The sequence below is a fragment of the Macrosteles quadrilineatus genome, unplaced genomic scaffold (genome assembly GCF_028750875.1).
Source record: "Macrosteles quadrilineatus isolate MER2022 unplaced genomic scaffold, UCM_ALF_1.0 Scaffold_9__3_contigs__length_116548681, whole genome shotgun sequence".
Lineage (NCBI taxonomy): Eukaryota > Metazoa > Arthropoda > Insecta > Hemiptera > Cicadellidae > Macrosteles > Macrosteles quadrilineatus.
Window position 1 is genome coordinate 74,499,739 of NW_026542602.1, and position 27,341 is coordinate 74,527,079.

Sequence of the window (27,341 nt, forward strand, 5' to 3'; positions counted from 1 at the left end):
TGCTGTGGGTGGGTATCTTTTGTTCAGCATTGAAACTAAAATCAACAGGACATCCAAGGTAAGCCCAGATGCTAGAGAACGTCAAGAGAGAGAGGAAGACTGTGTGGTGTGGTTGAAAGTGCAATTACTCGCTCATAATGACAATTTTGTCACTGTAAGCTTATCACTGAAAGTGAGATCCGCACAACTGGGTTTCAACTGTTGCACAGTTATCGTAATACTCTTATACCGAAAGGCCAGACATGTGCAGAGCTGCAGCTTATTTACAAGCAGGCCGCTGAGGACTAGCTTCCACACACAGCTTCTCTCACTCTCGAGCTTATCAACCTTCTCTGGCATACGGGCTGACCTTGGACGGCCTGTTGACTTTTTTCAATGCTGAACTAGTAGCTCTGAAGTTACCCACCCACAGAAAAATGGTGTTTAGAGTTCAGACTTTTCTGCTTGGCGCTTGGACCCACATTGAAACGTCTACAGAAATGCCACTGAACACAGGAATAGCCCACTTATAAAAAAAAATCACTTCCACTACAAAAGAATGTTGCTTGATGGGTGTCCACAGCTCCATGGCTACTAAAAATGTCCGCAAGTAGGCTTTGTAATGCCCCTATTCTCATTCTCAACACCCTCCACCACTTACTCGCTCGACAGAAAATAGTCAGATCATTTTGCCGCTCTCTGTATAAGTATGTGAACCAAATATACCATTAACTATGGATGCTGCAAGTAGATTTATCATTTATGTGAAGCAGATGTACCATTGACTTTGTAAACTGCAAGTAGAGATCTCATTTACGAGAAACTCATGAAGCATTGACTTTGGATACTTTAAGGAGGCATCTCATTTACGTTAAACAACTGTAGCATTCACTTTGGAAAAGTATTGTATGAATATGCTAGCTCCATTCAATTTTGCAAGCAGGCGACTGCATTGTACACCTAGTACAGTATAAGTATTGATTCTAAAAGATAAGTTAGATGCGCAAACTTAACTGCCCTTTGATCTTTTATCAACCATCATCAAGTTATAGATATTTTTTATTTACTATGTAGCAACCAAACCCCCCAAAAAGTTAAGGTTTTTTTGGAAATACTTAGTTGGTGAAACAGAGTATTTGCAAAAATAAAATAACATTGTTATTGCTTGTTTAAAATTAGGTGGAATAAACCCATTAAAATATTGATGTGAACAAATAATACTTGATGATATAGGCCTAGTAATATTGGCCAACTCAACAGTATTAATTATTTATGATTTTGAAATAATACCCAAGTAAATGTGAACTTATAAACAAACATATTTCCTAAAAACAAACAACGCTAAATTATCTGGGACAAACTTTAATTTGTAAAGGGCACTAATATAAAAAAGTGAAACATGTATACACATAGTGGTTAGTGTGATTAGTATCTAATATAGATAGAAGATTTAACAGAAAAAATAAAACCAGTTTTTTGTGAAAAGACATGTTTAATAAGACAATTTTGTTGAGAAAAACGAACAAAATATCACCTCAAACACTAACCACGTTTACAAAACATGATATAAAATCATTAGTTTAAACATTTTCCATGAAAATCTTTACAAAAAATATGAACACTAAACATTTTAGGATACAATTTACAGACAACATTGCAAGACAACTCGAATAAATACTGATTTTGACAAAATTATAACAATCCAGAAATAAATTATTTTGTATTAAAAAACATAAACAATATGGTCTCGAAGATGAAGATCATATAATAAATATGTCAAAAGTGTTGAACACAATTTAAAGCTTTCATTCAACCCTTTAAATCAATATCAAATAATTTATATGCCTTTACACTTAAATACTTTAGGCCAATTTATTCTTAAATAATAAAACTTATTAATATATGTTACAAATCATGTTAACAAAATTAAATCCTATTTTAAAATCTTTGATAAAATAAACACTCACACACAATATATTATGTATTTAACAAATTTACATAAACAATAAATTTGTGAAGAATATTGCATCAACATATACAAAAGTCATTTCATACAGTCCTATTATAAATTATGTATAGGGTACTTTAAAATTTATATGGCTCGTCACAATAATGTATAAAACACGTTCGCGTAAATGTAAATGCCTGCGCTAGAAATAATAAAAACAATCGAAATATTGTCTAACGAATAAAAAAAATTTACAACAAAAATAACATAAAGACAAAACAAAAACAAAACAAATTATGATACAACAGTAGTAGGTTTTTTCACGGTCATGAGGCAGGAAAGAATAGGTCCTGTAACCTTTTCACTGTACTTTTGTCCAGGGCACAGAGATCAAAGTCAAAAGTCTTTTTGGTAATTTCATACTGTCCCGTTTCAGCAATCACTTGGACCACCCTTTGCAGTTCAGCATTGTCCTCTAATGTCATTATCTTCTGCTGGAGATCCTTCAGTTCCATCACATATTCTTCTGTAAACTTAGTGGGTGGAGTAGGAGATCTAGACCTGGACACTTCCTGCTCCTCTCGCGGAGGTGACTCCGAGAGTCTGTCCTCTACATCCTCTTCTACAGTCTCCTCTCTCACCGGTTTGTGTTCCTCTTCTGGTTTCAATTTGGCTATCTTCTCTGGAACCACTTCTTCTTTTTCCTTACTCTTCCGCTTCTTCTTTTTGATCCCATCCTCGTCTTTAGACGAACTCTTCTTATCCTTTTTCTTCATTTTGTCTTTATGAGGTTTGTCTTCCTTGACTCGCTCAGGTGTCCTGGAGATGGGAGGGGTAGGTGCAGGGGGAGGAGGGGAGGGAGGTGTCATTTTCATCTTGTCAACACTTGCAGTGTCTTCGTCAGCAGAAGATTCAGAGTCTGAGCCTTTGTCAGATGAGTTGAGTTCTGACATGAGAGTGCCCAGAGGATTTGAGTTTTTGCTCATCTTAGGACTAGGGGATCTCGGCCTTACTTTGGCCGGAGGGGGTTGAGGAGGTGGCGAGGGATCCTTAGGAACTGGAACGGCAGGTTGAAACTTTTCTACTTTCTTAGCAGATTTTTCTTTCTCTTTCAACTCTTTGTCTTCCTTTTTGTTTTTCTCTTTTTTCTTATGCTTGTGCCGCTGTTTTTCAACAGTTTCAGTCTTCTCTTTATCAATTTTTTCTTTGACCTTTTCCTCCTTGCTGTGTTTGGGTGACTTCTTAATATTTTCCTTAAGTTCTTTAAAGTCAGGTTTAATTTTCTCAAACTTTTCAACAACTTTCTCTTTCTCTCTTTCAACAGGAGGTTGAGGAACTGGCGGTGCTGGTGTTGGGATTTTGCTTTCAGATTCTTTATGCCTGTCTTTTTTATCTTTTTCGTCTCGGCTCTTCTTATCCTTTTTCTTTTCTTTCTTCTCACTCTTGCTGATATCACTGGACGATGACTTCATTTTCTCCTTCTCTTTAGCCTCATCAAAGCTGGACTTCTTCAGCTCCTCCTTGAGCGTTTTGGCAGGAGGAGGAGCCACAGAAGGAGAAGGTGGCCGCTTCAATGACTTTTCAGGTTTTTTCTCTTTGTCTGGTCTTCTTTCTCTGTCTTTTTCTTTGTTTGAGCTTGGGATCATAGTTTCTTTCTTGCTGCTTTCTTTTTCTTTCTCTTTGTGAGGACTGTGTTTTGAAGATTTAGATGACAACTAAAATATAAAACAAAATTATTAGAGAGTGAATAAATCAGTTTTACACGTTTGCTACCGCAATAGTACTAAATTTTTCATTCATATGAACCAGCGATGCACATACGCGATGGCCGGTTTCCGACCATAGACTGCCATTGCATATTTGCGTCGGTGTTCTAATGTTATTAAAAAGCATACATCTTCGTAACAGTCTATTTGAAGGCCCTGAATTATCTGCAGTTGTCTACAGGAATGTCTGTCGCATATGTGTGTCACTTGATCTGTGGATATGATGATTAGTGACATCATATGATAGTTGTCAAAACTGTTTTTACTTTGATGCATCACTGCCCTGTGGTCTGCGTTTACTGTTAACCAAGTGACACCCAGTCTATGAGAAATATTAAAATGTATACCTCAGGCCGTGGCAATGACAGCAGCATCGCAAATATGTGGCAATCGGTAGCGAACGTGATAAATTACATTTACTGAGCCTCCACAAACCAAAACACTATTAACCTTAATGTAACACTAACCAAAACAGCCAAGAAAATAAAAAAAAGACTGAAATAACGACTCAGACAAAGGAAGAGCAAGAGAAGTGACCGACTGATGAAGGGTGGCAATGGTTCGGGATTAAAGTCATTGACTGCTACACAATGCAAACTACAAATACAACTCCCTACTCTTTGATTTACAATATCTGACTGTGATTTTGAAAATGTGACTGCTAGACGTAAACAGACATCAGCTCACGTGTTTCTAATGAATTTAAGGCAAGATAATATTTCTAGAAAACATAGCCCACTAAAATAAAAAAGGAATAATTAATCTACATCTACAAATATATTTTTATCTAAGGTTATTAGGCCTTAGTTTTAATTAGGGATGGACGGGTCCCGAAATTTCGGGAATTTTTCGGGTAAAAAATATTCCCGATTATCGGGACGGGATTACATTTGACTCGGGAATTTTTCGGGACGGGATTTGGTCCGATCGTCGGCGATTTTTCCGCTTCGCGAGTGCCGATAACGCCGTTATTGCGAGCGATAGGTCCGCGAACGCAGGAGACGAAGTCATTTCGACGATTACGCCGTGACCGCGGAGTCATAACGACGATCGCGCCGTGACCCCGAAGTCCTACCGACGATCGCGCTGTGACCACGAGTCATACCGACGATCACGCCGTGACCGCGAGTCATACCGACAATCGCGCCGTGACCGCGGAGTCCTACCGACGATCGCGCCGTTACCGCGGAGTCATACTGACGATCATGCCGTGATGGTGAATCATACCGACGATCACGACGTGACCGCGGAGTCATACCGACGATCGCGCCGTGACCGCAAGTCATACCGACGATCGCGCCGTGACCGCGAGTAATACCGACGATTGCGCCGTGACCGCGAGTCATGACGACGATCGTGCCGTGACCGTGGAGTCATACCGACGATAACCCCGTGACCGCGAGTCATGACGACGATCGCGCCGTGACCGTGGAGTCATGACGACGATCGCGCCGTAACCGCGAGTCATGCTGACGATCGCGCCGTGACCGCGAGTCATACCGACGATCGCGCCGTGACCGTGGAGTCATACCGACGATATCCCCGTGACCGCGGAGTCATACCGACGATTGCGCCGTGACCGCGAGTCATACCGACGATCGCGCCAGGACCGCGAGTCATGACGACGATCGCGCCGTGTTCGTGAGTCATACAGACGATCACCCCGTGACCCGCGAGTCACAAGTTTCTATAGGTACCTGTAAATTGTTGCCCATTTTTTTGTTTTTAGGGTGAAAGGGTGGTGGGTATTTTCCTTGACCTCTCCCGTGCTTTTGACAGTGTGGCACACCCTGTTTTAATTGAAAGATTAAAATCACTGGGTATTCAAGGAAAATAGTGTGCTTGGTTTTCCTCTTATTTATGTAATAGGCATCAGTTTGTTGAAATGAAATATCTAGATTATGGTAATTATTGTAATTATTTAAGAAGCTATGTCTGTGAAGCTCAGGTGATTAAGTATGGAGTACCTCAGGGATCCATCCTGGGTCCATTACTTTTTTTGTGTTACCTGGATGGTCTGCCTAAGAGTACCAGCTTTAGTTCGATGTCACTATATGCAGATGATGCTAATTTAATTGTTAAAGGAAATTCCAGTTCTGATATTGAGCTCTCAGCCAATTTGGACTTAATGAGTATTCAAAATTTTTTAAATCAAAATAACCTTCTATTAAATACAAGCAAATCAATGATAGTAAGTTTCTCCACAAAACAAAATAAAATAGCTCTGGATCCAAAAATCAAAGTTGGCAATAACATAATAAATAAAGCAAATCAGACAAAATTTTTAGGACTTTTCATTGATCGACATCTATCTTGGAATGATCATGTTGATAATGTAGTGAAAAAGATGTCATCAGGAATATATGCACTGTGGCAAATGTCAAAAATATCTGACCTTACAGTGCTAAAAACAATATATTATTCTTTAATACACTCTCATCTGGCATACGGAATTTGTATATATGGAGCTACCTCAATATATAATTTGGAAAAAATTCTGATAAAACAAAAAAAAGCAATACGAATAATGTTAGGTTTAAATAGCACAGAGAGTGTCGAAAACTTATTTAAAGATCTTAAAATTTTGACAGTTTACAGTCTTTATGTCTTAGAAACAATAAAGTATGTCAAAGAACATGAAAGTGATATATTTTTTGAATCCAAGCATCATTATAATACCCGAAATAAAATGATTTTTGATAAACATAATCTGCATTTTTATAAAAACAAAACTAAATATATGGGCACCAAATTTTTTACTCAGTTGCCAAATTTAATTAGAAATGAGCAAAATTACAATAAATTTAAAAAATTGCTGAATGAATATCTTGTTAATAAAGCTCTCTATTCTTTTTCGGAGTTTCCTTAAGTGAGGGCTCCACTACTGGTTGCCTGGGTTTTATATATAGTTTTAAATATATTGTATTTTAGCTATATAACATGAAAGTATGGGATTTTTAGTTATATGTGACTCTATTCTGATGCTGCAATGTATTCATACGAATAAAGTTTATTTTGACTTTGACTTTATAGATCAGTGCCACAAATGGTAAAAATTGATTTCATATGTCTTTTTTGGTAACTGCAATACAGTACTTTCTTTTTATGCACAAAAAAAAATCCCGTCTCGTCCCGTCCCGAAAATCGGGAAGGAAATAAAAATCCCGTCCCGTCCCGAACTAAAAATTCAATCCCGTCCATCCCTAGTTTTAATCACAAATTTTGTAGAGGTAACGTTAACATGCTCTAGTTACCTTATTAATTCTTCTTATCACTTTAAATGCTGAAAAAGCCTTCCTTTTTGACAGAAATTTATATGGTCATCCGAAACGAGCTCGCTCCTTTATTTCCGTTTAGAGAGGTTCTACAGTATCAGTAAAGTGTTCTTTAATAATAATGTAGAACCTCATATGGCTTTTATGTTGAAAGCCAAACACAGTTTGGTAGAACTCAAACAAATTGAGTGAAATACAGAGGTGTAAAATTAAAAATATTGAACCCCTTGAAAACAAAATGTTAGAATTGGAGGGGTGTAATGGCATAGCCTTAACACCCAAAGTCAGCCTACTAACTTGGGACTGACACAAAATTAATTGTTTTTCATTAATACCTTACGATCAATTAAGTTTAGTAAAGTTAAGGCACTATTTGAGTATAATTTGTATATAGAAAGAATAAAGATGATTTCCAATGATGTGAGTCGGTAGCGAAAGTTGTGGTTTCACCCACTAATGCCACCAACTGATGGGATTTACTTGGCCGATTTATCTGTTGTTCAGTTCTATTCTTACATTTAGCTTGACTTAATTTACATTAAAGTCATACCAAATATAAATCAAAATCTTACTTTAGAATCTGATGAATGTTTGGATTCAGTTTTTTTGGAAGCAGTGGTAGGCGAGAGCTTAGCAGTCTTGATGGGTGTGCCGAACAAATCAGCAAACTGGTTGCTCGACCTTAAATCTTCAGGCTTCACTGAATCCTGCAAAAGAATCAAATGAGATACCCAGCTTGTCTTGAAATGGAAAAAGCTTTAATGTGTTTACCTACAACCGTTTTCAAAATAGCTTTTTCAATTCAGTTCTTAGAATTGAAAAGACTCATTTTACAGTAATGTTTACTAACTTAAGCATTGTTTTGCTACTTAACAGTACAAGTTTGGACCAAAAAGGTTCAAGGATTGAGAGAAAGGAAGTAAAATTGTAATGCTTCGAACATTAACTAATCAGCTGTTAGGGCCAATTTAGGCCTAATCTTCTTATCTATAAGTATAAAAGAGGATGTTTGTATATATATTTGTTTGTTTGTTTGGCAGTGATAAACTCAGACACCGCTGAACCGATTGCCACGAAACTTGGTACATACGTGTAGAATGTCATGGAATAGGTTTATACACCATCAATTTCGTGATCCGTCCAATCGGCTCCGCCCCAGTGGCTCTGGGGTTTCCCATGTTAACCTTGTGAGAAATGGAATTAATGAATCTTAACAGCTGTTTCAATTAAAAAAGTTGGTTCTGTTCTATGATGTTCAAAAGCATTAAAGTTACAAGGATTACCAACAGGGTGCAGCACTATTATTTATTTTACATTTATGACAACAGCTAATTTGCAACCAAAAGGTGAGTGAGCGTAGTGAACGAACTTCAACCTGGAGGCGAGTTAGCGTAGCGAACGAGCTAACCTGAAGGCAAGTGAGCGCAGCGAACGAGCTCCAACCTAAAGGTGAGTGAGCGTAGCGAACGAGCTCCAACCTAAAGGTGAGTGAGCGTAGCGAACAAACTTCAACCAGGACGTGATTGAGCCATGCAAACGAGATCATCTTGAAAATTAAGAAGTTAAACGGTGCAAAGCCCGCGGGATTATAAATAGTCAAAGGCAAGACAACGTCTGCCGGGTTCAGCTAGTATAAGTATAAAAGAGGATATTTGTATATATATATTTGTTTGTTTGTTTGGCAGTGATAAACTCAGACACCGCTGAACCGATTGCCACGAAACTTGGTACATACGTGTAGAATGTCATGGAATAGGTTTATACACCATCAATTTCGTGATCCGTCCAATCGGCTCCACCCCAGTGGCTCTGGAGTTTCCCATGTTAACCTTATGAGAAATGGAATTAATGAATCTTAACAGCTGTTTCAATTAAACAAGTTGGTTCTGTTCTATGATGTGCAATAGCATTAAAGTTACAAGGATTACCAACAGGGTGCAGCACTATTATTTCTTTTACATTTATGACAACAGCTAATTTGCAACCATAAGGTGAGTGAGCGTAGCGAACAAACTTCAACCTGGAGGCGAGTTAGCGTAGCGAACGAGCTAACCTGAAGGCAAGTGAGCGCAGCGAACGAGCTCCAACCTAAAGGTGAGTGAGCGTAGCGAACAAGCTCCAACCTAAAGGTGAGTGAGCGTAGCAAACGAACTTCAACCGGGACGTGATTGAGCCATGCGAACGAGATCATCTTGAAAATTAAGAAGTTAAACGGGGTTATAAATAGTCAAAGGCAAGACAACGTCTGCCGGGTTCAGCTAGTTGATTATAAAATGAGTGAGTGGTTATCACAATCAGTGGCAATGAGAGGTTATAAACGAAAATATAACCTCTCTTAGACATTATGAGTAGTGGTTTTTAGTAATTAAATACGGTTGTGGGTAAAGTAGTGTGTGACGCAACTTGCGTAATAAGCCTTTAAGACACTCGTAAAAGTTTTAAAGGCACTCGCCAAGGCTTATAGTTTCTACTTGTGTCTTAAAGACTATCTGCACGCGACTTTTGTGTAAAATACTATACGGTAAAAAATTTATTAAAAGCTTAATAAGGGCACGTGTGTATAAGTTTTGCTCGTCACCTACTGTAGTAATGAACTGTGTGATATTAGCCATTTATGGCCAAGTTTAGAGTGAAATGAGATGCTATTGTAGCTATTTTTTTATTTGAACTATTTATTAAAAGCCCACAAACATGGCCAACTGGGTCCAGTTTTCAACGATCAAACACTACTGACTTTTCTAAAAATCAACCCTATGATGAACACTATAACCACTCAGTATCAGCTATAGTGGTAACTGCGTGGTCTGTACCGGTACAAAAACATCCTGTCAGAGACAGCCAAGCTGCAGCTGGTACAGTCACTCACTGTTGTTGTCAGTGCTCCATTACTGTTTCCCTGAATACGGCAACAGCCTCCCAAGGGAAGTGATGTCCCGATTGCAAAAAGTGCAGAACTCCGCAATTCGTTTAGTTTATGGTATCCAAGCGTGAACACGTATGCCCTTTCCGGAATGCTGCGGGTTGCTGTCAATGGAGGCCGTATACAGGACGCAGACTTGTAGCATTGACTATACGTCAATGCTTGCAGCCTCATCCACCGGGTCTGGGTTCAGCAAGAGCCTAAGAACTTGGTGGAAAGGCTTGTGGCACGTGGGGAGGTGACTCAGCAAGTGACCCGGCGAAATGGCTTGGTCCACATTCCAAAAGTAAGCCTAGAAGTAGGTAGAAAAGGGTTTTCTTACTTTTGCCCAAATATGTGCAATGATCTCAACTTGAATGAACCAATCACAGAGTGTGTTACTGCATAAAAAAAAACAGGTTTTTGTTACTGAGACAGTATCTTTGACATAAAATAAGCTGTAGCGTATAACAAGTCCCCAACTTGACTTTGTTAAAATGTTGGCGAAATTCACAGAAATCCGTAGTTTATATCAGTGTTGAATATCAGTTTGAACTGTGACTATTCTACTACGTCCATTTAACTAAAACTGGTGACAACTTTAACATTGGGATACAATGTAAAGTTCTATTAGTGGTTTAAAGATACAACATAATTTCAACAAACAGTACTGGGCAGAATTGAGCGAGTTGGTATTGATAATAAAGTTCTAATTAATGTTAAATAAAACAAATACAAATGATAACTATCAAACTTGGTATTTCTAAATAAATAGATAAGAGTGTCTATGCATGTTATAAGTTGTGAAACTTACAGAACTAGTTTTTTACAAAAACACATTGAAAGTCATTGAAACTAATGAAAACTCAGATAAACGTTAGTAAGAAACAGCACCATAAGCTTTATTACTTACTATTTAATGTACAAAATCAATATAATTGTTTAAACTTATGTACTGCATGTACAGGGTGATTCACAAGTGTATTTACTTTGGATGGTTCTACATGGGCTTTAAACATTTAGTTTTACTTTAGTAGCAATATTTTACGTTATGATCAAAATATTGGAATTGAATAATAAATTCTAGAGAATTTTGAATTTGAATGTTTATGGAAGGTGATGCTACAAAGTTATCATACATAAATAATTGTTTATTCACCTTTGAACTATGCAGCTTAACTAAATGATTATAAATATTAAAAATAACAGATTTTTTAAAAATTATTAGTATTTCTAACACTTTAGTTTGAATAAAATATCCTGCCATATAAATAAAGTTAAATCATGTTTTGCAATATAAGTGAAGTATCACTTAAAATAAATTTACAAAATTACCCTAAACAACATACATCCAATATAATCATCAGGGCAACTATTAGACCAACACACAATTCAACAGATCAACACACATAAAATCTTTCTCAAGACCAACCAAACCTTGTAAAATTAAACATATTGGAGAGACTCACATGGAAACAATATCCAGCACACATTTTACAACAATAGTGAGAAGTGAACTTACAAATATGAAGTCTAACAAATCCATGCAGCTCGTGCTATCTGACATGGTCTGATCTGTGATTATACTGATAAGAAAACCCAAGAATGTAATACCAACATAAACAAAATACACAACACCAACGTAAACTACATTCACATCCAGTACAGCTTGCACCTCCACCTCCACACCATTACAGCACTAGTTATCTCCTGTATTGACACTATCAGAGATATCAAATGTCACATGTACCTCGATTTATGCATCAAAACAATAAGCCAACTAAGTACATTTTTAAAACAATTATTTGCCAATTATCTTTTAAATCAAAATATTTGTGAAATGATTAAATAAGGTTGATAGGGAACTGAGTGGAAATGGTTCTAGAAACATGTAAAAATGATTCTACAACCCTATCGAACATTTAATTACTTTACCCATGCATAATTCACTACTAATTTGCTATACAATCTTAATGGACCCACGGAGGAGCAGTGCTTATTTAACAATTGATTTTCATATCTTTGATGAAATTAGAATATCTTGTTGGTGATAACACTACCATAAACCTACTACAAACTGCTACAACAATTTAATTCTCAAAATGATTATTTATACTTATGCGCAAACAAGAATATTAATAGTTTGTAAAAGGGCTTACATGGGAATGTCAATTATACACACTTTTAGTTAACTAGCTCTTGCACAGTTCTAAACACAATCATCTTGGTAACACAATCATTTATTTCTAAATATTGATCAGATTATTCAGCAATAAATAATGACTACTCTCTAGACCCATCACTGAAATTTAAAAACTATGTTCAAACAGCTAGACTGCTGATTAAACATAGCTAGTTCACTGTTTTTGTTTTAAAATAGCACTTTAAACTTAGTTCCAAACAACTAAGCAATTTCACAAACAGCTTTTTGTAAAATTGATTAATCCAATTAATTGTTGTCTTCTATTCCTAGTTTAAAAATACACATTTTTATGCCAATAAATATTGCAAACAGTTTTTAACTTTGTAAATCCTGGGGAATGATATAACTTTATAAACCTTTTTTTTAGAAAGGGCCTTAGGGTATAAAAAAACAGTGGAACAGGACAAAAAGCGGGTAGCCTAATTGGTCGCTTAATGCGATAAAGAATTGAAGTCATTAGGCGCATATTATGCCCAGACGTGCATGGCAGGTAGCAGTAATCTTTTTTTAAAGCTAAAATTGTTTAAGCTTTTTTTAAAATTGTTAGAGTCTGTTTATTACTGTTACTTTTTGCATTGTTTATTAATAATTGTTAAAATTGGACTACTTTAAATTCCATGATTGGGTTGATATTTATTTTGGTACTTTTAAATACAATAATAGCAAAAAGCCTGGATTTGCTGGGGTCCTATCTTTCTGGGCATGGACAGAGTTGCCCTAAAGGGCAAAATTTCAAGTGTCAAAAACCTAAAACATAGTGTCCCGCCGGGCTCAGTACTCGGGCCCCTGCTTTTCAATATAATGATAAACGACCTTTCCATGTGTTGTTTGCAACGAAACTACAATTTTTGAAGTTAGGAATGTGCTGAGGAGTTGGATTTCATAACACTCTCATGATAGAGAATCCACCTGGTTCCGCACGACCACTCTCGCTATACAGTACAGTATGCCTATTATCATTATCATGTCTACTATAGTAACGTATTAATACTATAAATTGATATTTAATCTTATTTATATCAATTTTAGTAATAAAACTATTTACATGAAACAAAACATTAAGTCGACGAAATGTTCAAAAACTAAAAGAAGAAATAAGCAATTATGATATAAAGTATAGTAATTGTATGAAAATTTATCTTTTATTTTAAATAAAATTATTATGCAAGCGCTTTCTTGGTCAGTTAATCAATTCTAAATAAAAAGTGAATCCCTCATTAAATATGGGTATTCTCCTTTTCAAGCCGTCAGTTTACTAGCGTCTAGACTGCCAGTGCAAGTCCGAGGATCGGAGGATCGTGGATCAGATCAGTAGACCACCCCCCACCACCGCACCATGTCGTACGTACGCTTCCGAATCATACCGGCGCATCAGCATAGCTTATCTAACTGTTCGCGGAAAATTGTTATCTGTATCACTGTCGCTGTCAAAACGTATAATTTGTAGATTAAATTAGAATTAAATATAATTAAACTATCATAACCTAACCAAACTTGCTGATAATGATAAACTCGAATGAAGATTTACTAAGACAATAATAGTACCAGACTGGTAGCCAGTCTGCTACCAGCCCCGCGCCGCGCCGGACCAAATCAGTATTATGATAGCGCTATCTAAATGTCAATTGTGTATTCGTACCGTATTAATGTCTTCTGTGTTCGTGTTCGTGTTTTAAATGTGTTTTTGACGAGTTGCAAGCTTTGATAATGTTGTCTTCGCAACGAAACATGTAAGCTGTTGAGCAATACCATTTTTGGACTATTTGACTGAGGTATGTAAAAAACCTATTATTGTCTTAACAATATAGTCCAGGGGCCAAAAACATGAATTTGAAGATTTACTAATCGAAAAATAGCTCTGTTCTAAAAATAAAATTATAAATGTCTCAAATTCAATTTTACAATCTTTTAATTTTAAAATTAAACTGTCATAACCTAACCAAACCAACCAAACTTGCTGATATGAACAAAATTGTTGACAAAAAGTTAGTGCTCCCAGAGGGATTCGAACCCGGCACCTTCAGATTATCAGCCCGACACACTATCCACTACACCACAAAAGCTCATGACTCAGTTCCGTATCGTTGCAGTAATGGTTGACGTCACGCCATCGGCACTGAGCGGTGGTGGGGAGTTTTTAGATCTGATCCACGATCCTACGATCCTAGGAGTTGCACTGGCAGTCTAGATGCTTATCGTCAGTCTAACCATTAACCGCAGTTTAACCGCAGGGGGCCCACGCTTGCGTGGGTGAGTGGCCTGGGCGACCACGCGGACCCTAGCTCTCCCAGAGGGGAGGTAATTGCCCGGTGTTGGAACCGGCACTTCAGGTAGGCCACAAGCTATGGACGACTGGACAAGCCAGCCTCTTTGGGTTGTACCCAAAGTGAGAGTACCCAGTGACATTCCCTCCATTCAGGGTGGTGGGGTGTTCAGCTCTGCTAGTGTTGATTAAGTTCATAGATCTTTCACCTGCCTGTAGCTTGTGGTTGTGACTGAGTTCTTCGGGCTCGTCCTACCTGTTGTGTTCGACTGACATTTTGTGAGGCATATCCTCGACTTTGGAAGTAGCCTCGTCCTGGGAGGTGAAATGCCTAGCCCCCAAAGGGGAGGTAAATGCTCGGTGTTGGTATCGGCATTTTCAAGTAGGCCACAGACATGGACGACTGGGCATTGGGTCCCAGTGACATTCCTTTATCCAGGATGGAGGGGTGTTTAGCTCTAGGAGAGATGGAAGTGCATCATATTCTCTAACCTACCTGTGTCTGTGGTTCTTTGGGCTTCGGCCTGCTTGTTGTGTGCGACCAGCATTCAGTGTGGCAAATCCTCGACTTTGGAAATAACCTTTCCTGGAGGTGAAAACGGGCAAGTACCCGTAGCTCACGGGGACACTCAAGGGCAACGTAACTTTCCGCAGTGTGAGGGCAACGGTTTGTAGGCACTTATGCAAACCAATCCCTGTCTCTGAGCACGGACGGTATGGTTATCTTGAGTGTGGGGGGTTCTTCCCGGAACCTCAATTGAGTCAAGGGTGTCGCCACCTCTGGTGGATAGGTTCATCCGGGTGGGTCCCACTTCTATACCTGCCTCCTTTTGGGAAACCCTGATGGCCTGGCAGTGATGTTGGGTCTGACGGGCAAACGAAGTAGATCGGGTGCTGGGTCCGAGCCCGCCAGGGGTATCTGGGGATCTATCGCTCTGGTTATCTCTGGTTTCCCAGCAACTGGGTAAGGCCTCGATCGGGTAGTGGTGTAAATGGGAGGTTGGTCCCCTTCCTTCTGGCTATTGATGGCGGGTTTGCCTGTCAGGGATTAGATAGGTCCCGAGTGTTGCTTGCACTAAATGCGTCGGGGCGCTCCATTATGGTCCTCTAGGTCCCGACCTAGTGGAACCCAGATGGAGTGACGCTTAAACAAGCAGCCGGAATCCCTGGTTAGGATTGAGGGGCAACCCTCTTTCCGAAGGGTCTGCTTCGGCAGCCGGTGAGCCTGATGACCTTAAGTCATCTGCCCATGATGTGCTAAAGGTTGATGCGTTAGCTTCGGCCTACATCATGGGGCCCGGGTAAGTCTCACGACAGGTACCGGGTACGTAGTCAGGGGGCTTCGGCTCTCATGACAAATAATGTAATGTAATGTAATGTAGTCTAACCATTAGGCCTATATTTAACAACTTTAGTTGCCTTAGTTACCAATTAATTTTATTTGGATCTGAATTTTTGTTGAAAGCTAAAGCGAAATTTCTGAAGGTGTTAATTAGTTTATCTGAATCATCAACAACCATGACTTGGAACCGCATTTTTTCTCTGGTTGGAACTGTGGCCTACCAGGACAATGATGGTGCCAGTTACCCCAAAGTCCGGAGGCAAGAAAAAGGGAAATGATGGTTGGGGACTGGTTTTGTTGATGGGTAAAGATTAGAACACTACCAAGACATGCATGTATACAAACAACTTGATTATTTGACAGATCCTGCTGGAAACCATCAGCAATCCTGGACTCTGAGGAGAATCTTTTTCCAAGAAGAACACCATTCGATTGAAGTTTCCTTTCATCAGTTTCCTTGGAAGATCCACAAGTGTTCTTTCGTATCACGGATGAAACAACCAGATTCGATCACAGAAGATTTCCCCAAAACACTATGTTGATATTCTTCATCGACTCCTAAGGCCAACTGTAAAGTCGTTTTCCGTGATAGAGCAAACATCCAGGATTCGATCAGAGGAATGTGTCACAACCTCTAATCACATAATGTTTACATACTGGATTCCATACTAAGAAATCAATGTGAAGAAGCCACGCTGAAGAAGATGAAGTCAGAGGTCTACAAACTTCTCAAGTAAGTTATCAGAAGAGGAGTCACAAGGCAAGATGCAATCTGGTCAGGAGAGTCAAACATTGCACAGCCATGCCTTGTTTTCAACTCCTATTATGACTACCTATGACTACCTCCCTATTATGACTACCTATGAAGACCTCCCGATTATGACGACCAATTAAGACACCTCTAATATGACTCCTTGTTTTAACCTCCCAACGATGACATCCCTAAACGAAACGACGACATTTGAAACTACGGGTCGCTAAGGTAAGACAATTTCAGATTTATAACAAAACTAATGAAAATTTTTTTCAAACGTAGGAAAACAAACGTACAGTGTCATTGGCGATATCTAAATACAGATTTATAGTATAAAATGAAAGATCGTCCACTTTAGAAAAGGGATACACCAAAAACCCAAAAGTAAAGCTTAGTTTAAACTCATTCAATGGTCTGATATAATAAACGTTTAAAACACTAAATGAACATTTTACAGATAAGATGCTATGAATGTTTGAGTTTTCATTGAAACCGTGGGATTCTAAAGCAGATTTATTTTTGTTGAAGTCATAATATTAGATTTTTAACAGTACGAAACTTAAAAGTTATGAAAATAAGTTTACAGTGCTATTGACGTTTGATTTATTTATTAATCTTAAAGCCCTTTGTGATTTTAGGATACAAGGCATGGCTGTGCAATGTTTGACTCTCCTGACCAGATTGCATCTTGTCTTGTGACTCCTCTTCTGATAACTTACTTGAGAAGTTTGTAGACCTCTGACTTCATCTTCTTCAGCGTGGCTTCTTCACATTGATTTCTTAGTATGGAATCCAGTATGTTAACATTATGTGATTAGAGGTTGTGACACATTCCTCTGATCGAATCCTGGATGTTTGCTCCATCACGGAAAAAGACTTTACAGTTGGCCTTAGGAGTCGATGAAGAATATCAACATAGTGTTCTGGGGAAATCTTCTGTGATCGAATCTGGTTGTTTCATCCGTGATACGAAAGAACACTTGTGGATCTTCCAAGGAAACTGATGAAAGGAAACTTCAATCGAATGGTGTTCTTCTTGAAAAAAGATTCTCCTCAGAGTCCAGGATTGCTGTTGATTTCTAGCAGGATCCGTAAAATAATCAAGTTGCAAATACACAAAACATGGCCACTTTAAATTTCTAATGTATTCATCGAGTACTGCAAGCAAAATTATCAGTAATTATTGGCAAGATACTTCATAAAGTTTTAACACAAGAAAAAACAGTACTTAATGCATGTCTTTGTTTTAAGTAAATTAAATGTGTTCTTAAAAAATTATTAATTTGTCATATTAATTTTTAAGTATATTTTAAAACAAAGGTCCTGTTTCTATGAAATAAGTTTCATCTAACAAATCCTTTTTATGCATGGAGAAAACACAATGGTGTTCTAAAGCAACAAACACTACTAGTCTTGAAACTTTTATAGATGTCACTTATCAGATAACTGTAGAGCAAATACTAAGGAAAGATTGTCAACACCAATTGTAAAATCTATATAAAATTAGGATAAATAGTATATATCCGACAAATGTTCCATTCGGAGGATGATGTAAGCGGTCACGTTCACGTTCCACTCGCAGTTCTTCGTCTTACTGGCGGCATTTAATTTAAACAAAATACAAAAGTTAACCAAACAACAGAAAACACCACAAAGGAATTTTGTTAAACATTGTAAATCACATGATAAAATATGGTAACTCTACTGTGAATAATCACTTTTAAACATTCACTTCGTAACACCGAACTGTAACCAAAACTACAAGATAATTCAGTAAAATACGATGTAAGGTAAATAAATTAAAGTATTACAAACAATTTGTTGTCTAGTCTTGCTAGGAAACTCTTTATTATGAACCAGACTTAGTTAACAGATGTTAAAATAAAATAAAAATTCCGGCTTTGCTCGAAGTAATAAGTCCTGCAGTCTTTGGTAAAATAACTATTTCAAGCTACGTCCATATGTTTAGTTGTAAACAAAGGGAATTAAGTTTGACTGATTGTCAACAGGTAGTTCTGATATGACCAAACAATCATATTAACACATTGTAAGTAACAGTATTTATCTTCACCTTGATCTGTGCTTCAGCTTGATCTTACTTAGTTTTAATCAGAACTAAAAATCTCAGAAAGGGCCAAGCGCCTGGATAACTCTAAACCAAATTTTTAAGGCTGAATCTCTTTGACTGTTGACAATCTTTTTATCTTCAGTCCGTCATCCAAACAAAGGAGGAGGCGGACACTCAAAATCAGAAGCAACATCCACTCATACAATGCGAGAAGAAAATTTTATGGAAATGTTTCTTTTGTTAGGCTTAAGAAATTACAGTTAAGCCCTAAGCAATTTATTATGTTTTCTTGTACGCCTACAGCCCGGAATCTTCCAAACAAACAATTTAAAAATGGTGTGGAATGTCTTCTCCTGGTCAACCCTTTTGACAGTGTGGATGAGTTTTTTAAACTTATAAAGAATACGTAAGAAGCCTACTGATGTGTTAGCCGAGAACTTGTGTCATGTTTGTACTTTATGTTTTTGTAATTATGGTTTGCTGAGTAAGCTGTTTTGGTTTTACCTTTTGCATGGTGAGTTTCAGGTACTCTTTCACTTACATATTGTTAAATTGCAAAGCCTATGATACATATTTCTTTCTTTTTCAGATGGATTTTAACTTATTTGATTGATTGTGAGAGGGGAGGACTCGTGGTCCAATCACCTCAACCAAAGCTTATTGTGCATCCCACTTGCCACTAACTGGGTAAGCCTATGCCTGTGTCCTTGACTAGGTACAGAAGCTTTTGCCCAATGTTAGCGTCTGGTTCATCACCTGGCTGCTTTAGACCAAACAGAGCCCTTCTCCTAGCCCCAAGTCCGTCCCAATCCAGAATAATGTGTTTTACAGTCTCATCAGACTGGTTGCAAAGTCAACACTCCTGATGTCATCGACAACTCCTAGAGTGCGGATGTTTCCTGAAGTGGCCGTGTCCAGTGATAAGAGCAAGTACCTGCTTGACCTGCCCTCTCCCCAGCTTTAGCAGCCAGCAAGTGAAGAGGTTGCTAGGTTCTGAGAGCAGTTTATTGCTAAGTGGTTGTTCAGGATAATTACACCAACGCTCTAGGTGTTGTCCCCTGGACCATTTATTGATTGCATGACGTTTAGCTTTGTTGATGCCACAAAAGAGCTCTGGTCCACAGAATGGCATGCTCGCACCTTTTTTTGCCAGCTTATCTGCACTCTCGTTGCCGCCTATGCCTACATGGCCTGGGACCCAGCCAAGAGTTACAGAGTTTCGTGTGGAAAGTTTGCAGAGAGGAAACACTCCCAGACCAGTTTTGAGGTGTTTTTATTTGAGTCAAGAGCTTTGAGAGCAGCCTGACAATCAGACAAAATCACTATTCTCTTGTCTTGGTAATTAACTTGGTAACTTAGTTAAATAAATTGTTTGGAAATATTTTATTATATTGTTTTATGCCACACTATAGGCCTATTGTTTTAAGAAACTTCCCACGCAAGGATTTAGTCCAGAAAACAGCTGTTTGCCACCAGCTTAATCATATGGGGTTTCATTACGTACTACTGTACTGTAATGAGTTTTCACGGGACACCAACCAGCTGATTATGTTTGACAATGAGTGGTTAAACGAAAACATAACCTCTCTTAGAGGTTAACAGTGGTGATTGTTAGTAATTTAGTCGGTGGTTATATAAGAATTTGTACAGATTTTTTATTGTTCTAGTTTGCTCAGAAGTAGTATGGTGTAAAATATCGTACGTCACCCGCCAAAAGTGTCTACCGGACTCGCATGGTAATCCCGCACTGGACTACGTCTCGCACGGGAAAGACCACACTCGTCAGCGATTTATTGCCTAGCCTAAACTGAAATAAAACCATTAACAGCATGAAGCAAATGGCTTTAACTTTCAACAGAAAAAATTTAAACTAGCCTATATTGTCTAATCAAATAAACGGTCCAATTTTACTTGGATGAAGTTTATTTTTCAAATTATTTTAAGTAATAAATACTGGTAACGGCTAAAGACCGACTGACTGACCGTCAGTGTGTGTGAGTGTGTGTAAAGCTTTCTGCCAAGTAGGCCTATGCTAACCAGCTTGGCTAATTGTGTGGTAAGTAGGACACGAAAAGGAAGAGAAAAACAGGAGCAGCAAACACCATACAGAAACAGGACTGGTTCACAGAGAGGGCCACATAACACAGAAGATTGGATACACCTGATTGTTAATGGCCTACCTTAGATTTATGTTTTTTCGTTGAGTCGCCGCTGGATTTCTTGGAGGAACTTTTTTCATCCGTGTTTTGCGAGTTGCTGTCCGTAAGCGGCAACATGTCAGGACCCACACCAACCTGTAATAATGCTTGTTGTACATCTCATTCAGCCACAACAGAACGCATGCACTGATGAAATAGAAATTTGAGTAGTAATACTGTAATAGCCTAAGAATTACTAAAAAAGTATTAGGCCTACTTTTTTTGCAAAATTATACCCAGAAGGGGAGGGGACGTGTCCGAGTCTGCCATTCTGGCCCAGCTCCAAAAACAAGCAGTGGAGTGATGGCTAGTAAAATGGTGAAGTTTTCTCGTATTAACAGATTTTAGATTGAGCGGGTGTACATTGAGTTTTATTTACAGTTTAGTGTAAATGCTCTTATCTCAGGAGCCTAGTACTTTTTCTTTGTTGATACTTCATTTGTCCTTGGCAACGATCAATGGCTCAGTTGTATGGGGGGGGGCAGAAGTATATATGTTCTCAGATTTGGAATGTGGTTCAACTCAAGCCTAAGGAAACTAGCTAGGTTAATTCAAATAGAAGTAGGCCTATATTGGACTAGCTAATAGTGCAATTGAGTAGAATCTCGGCAGTAGAAATGGGGGTCAACATCGGAGCCAAAAAACCAACCAAGTAAGCAAGACCATATTTTTTAAGGCTCTACATTATCTTGCACAGGAAGCTGTTTTGTTTACTAAAACGGTAGAATTTGACTTTAAAGTTACACAAATGGCAACTGTTATCAAATTTGCTGCTGTAAAAATGGTGATGAAGGATGGTTTGGTTTGTAAAGAAATTCTAGTTTATCACCAAACCTTACTTTTACAGTTTAGGAATCTAATTTGGGTGTTTGAAAACTATTTCCAGCCTAACTTCCATATCATCCTCAAATAGAGTAAAATTTTTTCTTCAATAGTTTTCTGTTGAAAAACTCGAGCCACTTTGTCTGCAATGCCTCATAAGACTAAATTTTAATTGGTGGTAGAGGTAAAACTGGTCTAACTTACTTCTTAGGGCTTGAATAATCCGATTAATAAAGAATGGATGAAAATCTAATTCTTTGCATATAGGCCTAGTACAGTGTAACTCATATCATTTTTAATGCTAACACCAAAGGACCAGTTATGCTATTCAAAATGTTTAGCCTAAGTATTTAAGGCAAAAAGGGTTAAATAAAGGGTGTTAGGTAAGAATACAGTACTTAAAACATAATAACTCAGCAATTTTTGGTTTTTGTTTGAAAGAGTCAAAGATTTGGGGGGTTGGTGTACCTTAATAAAAACATCCTTTGCTTGATCAACTGCTAACATTGTCATGCTATGGTAAAAGGCTAACCCAAAAAATTTGAATTTTAACAATAGCATTCATAAAAGATTATGTGTAGAGGTGAACATTATACTGAAACGAGGGTATAACAGAATGAATCAAAGGTTGGCAGACAGTAGAAAGCAGGCCGAGAGACAACCAGCCAGTGGCAAAACAGTAAAGATATGAGGATCTCACAAATGTTTGGGTTGAGCCAACCGTTAGCTCAAATGATTGTTTCAATCAGGAATAATTTTTGTGCTAAGCAAAGGTCAGGCCCAGTGTATCCACACGACTAAAAAAATAATCCCTCTTGCCGGGTCGAAAAATCCCGTTTAACTTAATCCTGCTTTTGAATGATGGAAAATCCCGTTTTATCCCGCATGTTTTTATATTCAATCCCGAGTGTTATATTTGACGTACCATGTTTAAATAGTTGTGTAAACATTGCTTTTATCTTTTGCTACACTAGTTTTAATCAATTGTAGTTCGTTTTCCTCTCAAGTTAAATAGGAAAAAAATAAAAATATACGCCATGGCTGAAAATCCCGTTTTATCCCGCATCCCGTTTTAATCCCGCTCGTGGTCTAAAAATCCCGTTTTCGGGATAATAATCCCGAGAATGGAAACACTGGTCAGGCCATTTATATTAGAGTTTTGTTAAGGGCCTAACTTCATAGAGGGTAGTGCAGAGGATTTCTTAGTAGGTAGGCCTATTCATAACACCTAACCACTTTACTCACTGCCCAAACTTAATTCTTTCAGTTTAAAAAAAAAAAACCCATACAAAAGCATTCAACACAGAAAAAAAAGAGTTAGTGACTGATACAATTCAACACTTCACACTATTAAACATAATTTCCCTGGAATTAAGTAAGATATTTACCCCGCCTCCACGTATAAGTTTCCGCCTGAACTCCTCCGAAGGGTTATTGAATATCCTTTTCTCCCGCTGAGAAATGCGGATAGGCCCGCTGGTATTGAGAGACAGATCATAGATGAAGTCCAGCTTCCTAGGTTCATCCTTGGTCTTGAGGTAAACTTCGATAGGGAAAGTGAAACTAGCATATCCAGACTCCTTCACTTCATAAGGAGGCTCCTTTACAACTGGAACAAAGTATAAATAAATAAAACAAAGTCACTATGTTCACATATATATACAATGTGACACGGTTATATCAAGTTGACTTCCTCCCTAATTTAACTGCTAGCAAACAAGATTAACAGACTTTGTCCAGAATCAGGCCTTTGGTTTGTGATATGCACCCAACAAACCTAAACTCTTCCACCTCTGTGCCCAGGCCTACCGAGCCCATTTATGAAAGCCGACCTGTACAAAATAGAATATTGCATTTCATAATCAATAAATAGTTTATTATTAACATGGAATGTCAACTCATGACTACCGTACTCTAGGTACCTATGTATCTATGTAGCTGGGTTATATTTTTGGCACAACTAGAGACAAATCGGCATATTTTATCAAGATTCTGGATCACTGAAAGTCATTCAAAGAAGATAAGTTGACAATACGAATTTATCCACAAATTCGGTACTAAGAATATATTTTTTTTACACTATTTTCATAACCTGGACCAAACCAAACGCCAGTTGTTAATTACAATGGTGGTGGTGAACTATATAACTTGGTAGGTTCAATGACCAATCATCAACAAACCCTTTACCATTTGAAGCTAAGGTTTCTTACAGTGTGTAGCCTGCACAACAAGCATAACATTTTTGAAACAATAAAACCTATTTTATTTTTCTAAGTTCCAACAGCGGACCCATTTAATGTTTCATTTAGGGTACTCGAGTCCCTCCCACCAACTCAACTACAGACAAGTGACCTCTCCTTGGGTTGAAAATCAAACACTTGAACTAAGTTACTTGAGGTTGGTTTTGATTTTGTTAAGAGCCAATACAACCCGCCCTTTGCCTATGAGTCTTAACTTCCTCATATATCAGACAGGCTTACTACTGTGGATACTGAATGCTACTGACACGTACCTCGTTTTGGCTTAGGAAACGATTCATGCAGGTGGAAAACGACCTTCTCTACAAAGTGATGTATATCTGTGTTGTCTGCACCTCTGACAAAGACGAGCCAATCGTGTGTGAAGCCTTGAGGCGTAACTTCTGACCGAAGACTGGCTTCATGGCCTATCTCAAACTGCACTTTCACACACTGAAACACAAGCAAACCAGGCTATAGTGACTGCATTGCACCTCATCGGTCAAAATAAAACCCAGATAAAATAAAGTTAGGCTAACTATGTGAACACTTTTTAAGTAGGTAAGTTAGGTATTAAAACTTGAGTAATATAGGCTACCTACTGGTATATACGTTTAAAGATAAATTACTCTAAAAACACTAGCCTAATTAATGTTATAGTGCAAGGCTCAACTTGATTTTAGTGTAGGCCTAACCAAATTAAAACAAAATTTCTATAAGTTTAAACAATGTTGCAAAGATGTGGCTTAGGCTATGATAAAAAAATGAATCAATATTTACAATGTTGGAGATGATTAAATACCCAAGTTATGGTATAAAGAGTAATTTTCTTAAAAATATTGCAACAAAGTGATCTTGTACAATACACACTTAACATTTATTAACTTAAGGCTACACAAGAGGAGTTGTAACATACGAATTAGTACGAGTACCGTGGATAAAAACTATTAAGTTAAGACCTTTTAAAACACTTTTGACTCTTAAGATCCAAGATTCAGCCTTAAATGACATCATGCAGTCAAATTTGTTTCAGTAACTATTACTTACATTACCGCTAGTGTGGGTTGAAGTTTTAAGCTACAGTAAATATTAATTATCAAGTAGTAAAATCTTGTATTATTTGTATATCTTTGACATAATTTTTTGTGGTATCAGAGTTAAAGCTGATGATACTTAAAGCCTTATCGTGACTAGTTGAAGGTTTTCACCAAATAAACCAAGTAGCCTACAGTAGAAACTAGACTTCAACCCGCTAAAATGCCTAGATTATTTTTAATTGTAAATTTATTACACTCTGCGAACATTTAACACATGCCACATACAAAATAAAAGTTTTTTACTAGGTACTCTTGTAAGTAGTTTTAATACAAATAGGCTAGGTATTATTCACTTGTAGCCTACAGGGTTTTAATTTCTTCCAAAACCGTTTAAACTTAAATAAACTTAACTTGTACTGGAGGTTTATAACAGGATTTCTGTTATCCGTAGCAGTAAACCGTGGTTAAAGTAAAGTAGAATAACTTGTAGCCTAGAATTTGAAACATTTTATCATGGCCGTTTTGGCATTACAATGCCATCGTCAGACACTTCAAAGATTCAGCTAAAGCAAAAAGATTAACAACGAACATGTCCCACAATGCTTAAGTGTAATAAGTGATGTTTTGACTTTTACGTTGCTGCTTTGGCTGAATTTTGGAAGTTTCTTGTTGATGGCATTTTGTAATGCCGAATTGCCTGTAGCAAAAGTTTGAATTCTGGTTGAGCAGTTGACAAAGGTGAAGCCTATTTATGGAGAATTCCGGTAGCCCATGGATGGGCCACACTCTTTTGCTCCGACAACAAATTAAGGTTAGATAAGATATATTAGGGACTTGTTTTTTACAACGCCAACATACCAGGGTGCATATTCCAATGCAGAGACCTAAGTATAATGCTGAATGGATGAGATGACAACTTTGTTGCTGACTAAAATTCAGCTGGTTCTTTGGTGAGGATCATTTATTAGCCTAAGTCTAATGATCGGAGACAGCTGAACCCAGTTCCAAACTACTATAAAAAGCTTTTGACTTTCTCCGAATATTTGTGGGCTAATCGTTCAAAGCTGGTGAACATGCTATAAACTTGTTTACTTGGATTCTCACTGGGCCTACCTATTTCATTTATGGTAACTTAAACCTGTCTAAAATTAGCCTAAGTTAACTAACTTAATTCTGTGGAGTGTATCTAACATAATCTAAGTAAGTTAGCTTTGATCAACTTATACCCAGGCCTAGCCAAGATAAGTTACACTACGGTACCTATCTCACTTATTCCTTGCTATGTCAATTAATCCAGTGGGTCAAGTTATTGCTTTATAAGTAGGCTACTGGTAACTTACAGTGTGGACATATTACGCTCAATGCCTCAGGCTAGACTACACTGCATCAGGGAATAAGTTAGAGTTAACCTAAACAAAGTTCATAGGCCTATTCTTAATTGAGCAAACTAAGTTAAGTTAGACCAACTCGATACTGGGTAATAGCCTAACTTATTTTTCGAACTTGCATAGCTCCTTTTGAACCCATAAAAAATCTCTTATGTTACCGAAATGGAAGAATTTAAGTAGCCTAAGTAACCCAAACAATCATCAACCTCTGCATCAAATTACCACTAAGTTACCCGAGGTTTCTTACTTAATGATTGTGTGTGATTAAATAAATTAGGCCTAACTTTTTTATTTAGCCTAGGCCAAGTAAAACTTTCAGAATAACAAGTCTGCCTTACTATGGGACTAGGCCTAGTTACAAATTAGTCAGAAATTACTTGTAAACCTAGCCTATCTTAACTTGTCTAGTATTAATTGTCATTCATGAAATATTTACTTAGGCTATAACTTAAAAGCTGGAACTGTTTCTAAGGTTTGCTTTAAAAACTAGTTAGCCTAGGTAACTGCCATATTGTGGATTGGTTTAGCTTGTTTAGTTGCTTATCAAACTAATAACTATAGACGAAACACTACATTTATATTAACCTAGAAGTAAAAGAGCTTACATTATTGAATTTATGCATTTTCAGTCCTAAAATATCCAATGTTGAAAGCCACAGGTAGGCCTTAGCCTTAAATTGCAAATGGTAAAGTCACACCATAATAAAACGTATATCACTCAAATAAACTCTTAAATGCATTTACCGAAGAGTTAATAAACTAATTTGGAAAGCTTGAATAGGGGAATTCATCGGACATAACGATTGAACGAACAAACTGTTGTTGTAAAACCTGTTTGTTTTTGCCTCAGGGGACAAACATGGGAGATTGAAAAAAACTGGCGCTAAATTCTGACATACCGAATATGCCATGTCCTCTTCACAGGATTTTGTAATTTTACATTATTAAGAACTAAAAAATTAACAGATATTCACAAAACTATCATAATATTTCAAATAATTCAAGATGTAAATGTTACTACGGCACGGTACCCTTTCCTAACATCCATTTCGATAAAAATAATGCAGTTCCTGATTGTGTGCTGTGCACTATCTGGTGGGGACATGAAAGAAAATAAACAAACGTAATGGACGTTAGATTATAATTATAATCTCGTAAGATC

General features: G+C 37.6%; 1 protein-coding gene across 1 annotated transcript; it reads right to left on the bottom strand.

Annotated features, from left to right (window-relative positions):
• Window positions 1-1,462: 1,462 nt before the first annotated feature.
• LOC129004000 (protein ENL-like) lies at window positions 1,463-27,129 on the bottom strand. Its single transcript, XM_054432368.1, has 6 exons — window positions 26,785-27,129; window positions 24,030-24,207; window positions 22,906-23,126; window positions 20,678-20,791; window positions 7,541-7,675; window positions 1,463-3,642 (listed from the first exon to the last, which is right to left on the bottom strand). Exons 1-6 carry the CDS (start codon window positions 26,800-26,802, stop codon window positions 2,254-2,256), a joined length of 2,055 nt encoding a protein of 684 aa, XP_054288343.1. The 5' UTR covers window positions 26,803-27,129; the 3' UTR covers window positions 1,463-2,253.
• Window positions 27,130-27,341: the final 212 nt, after the last annotated feature.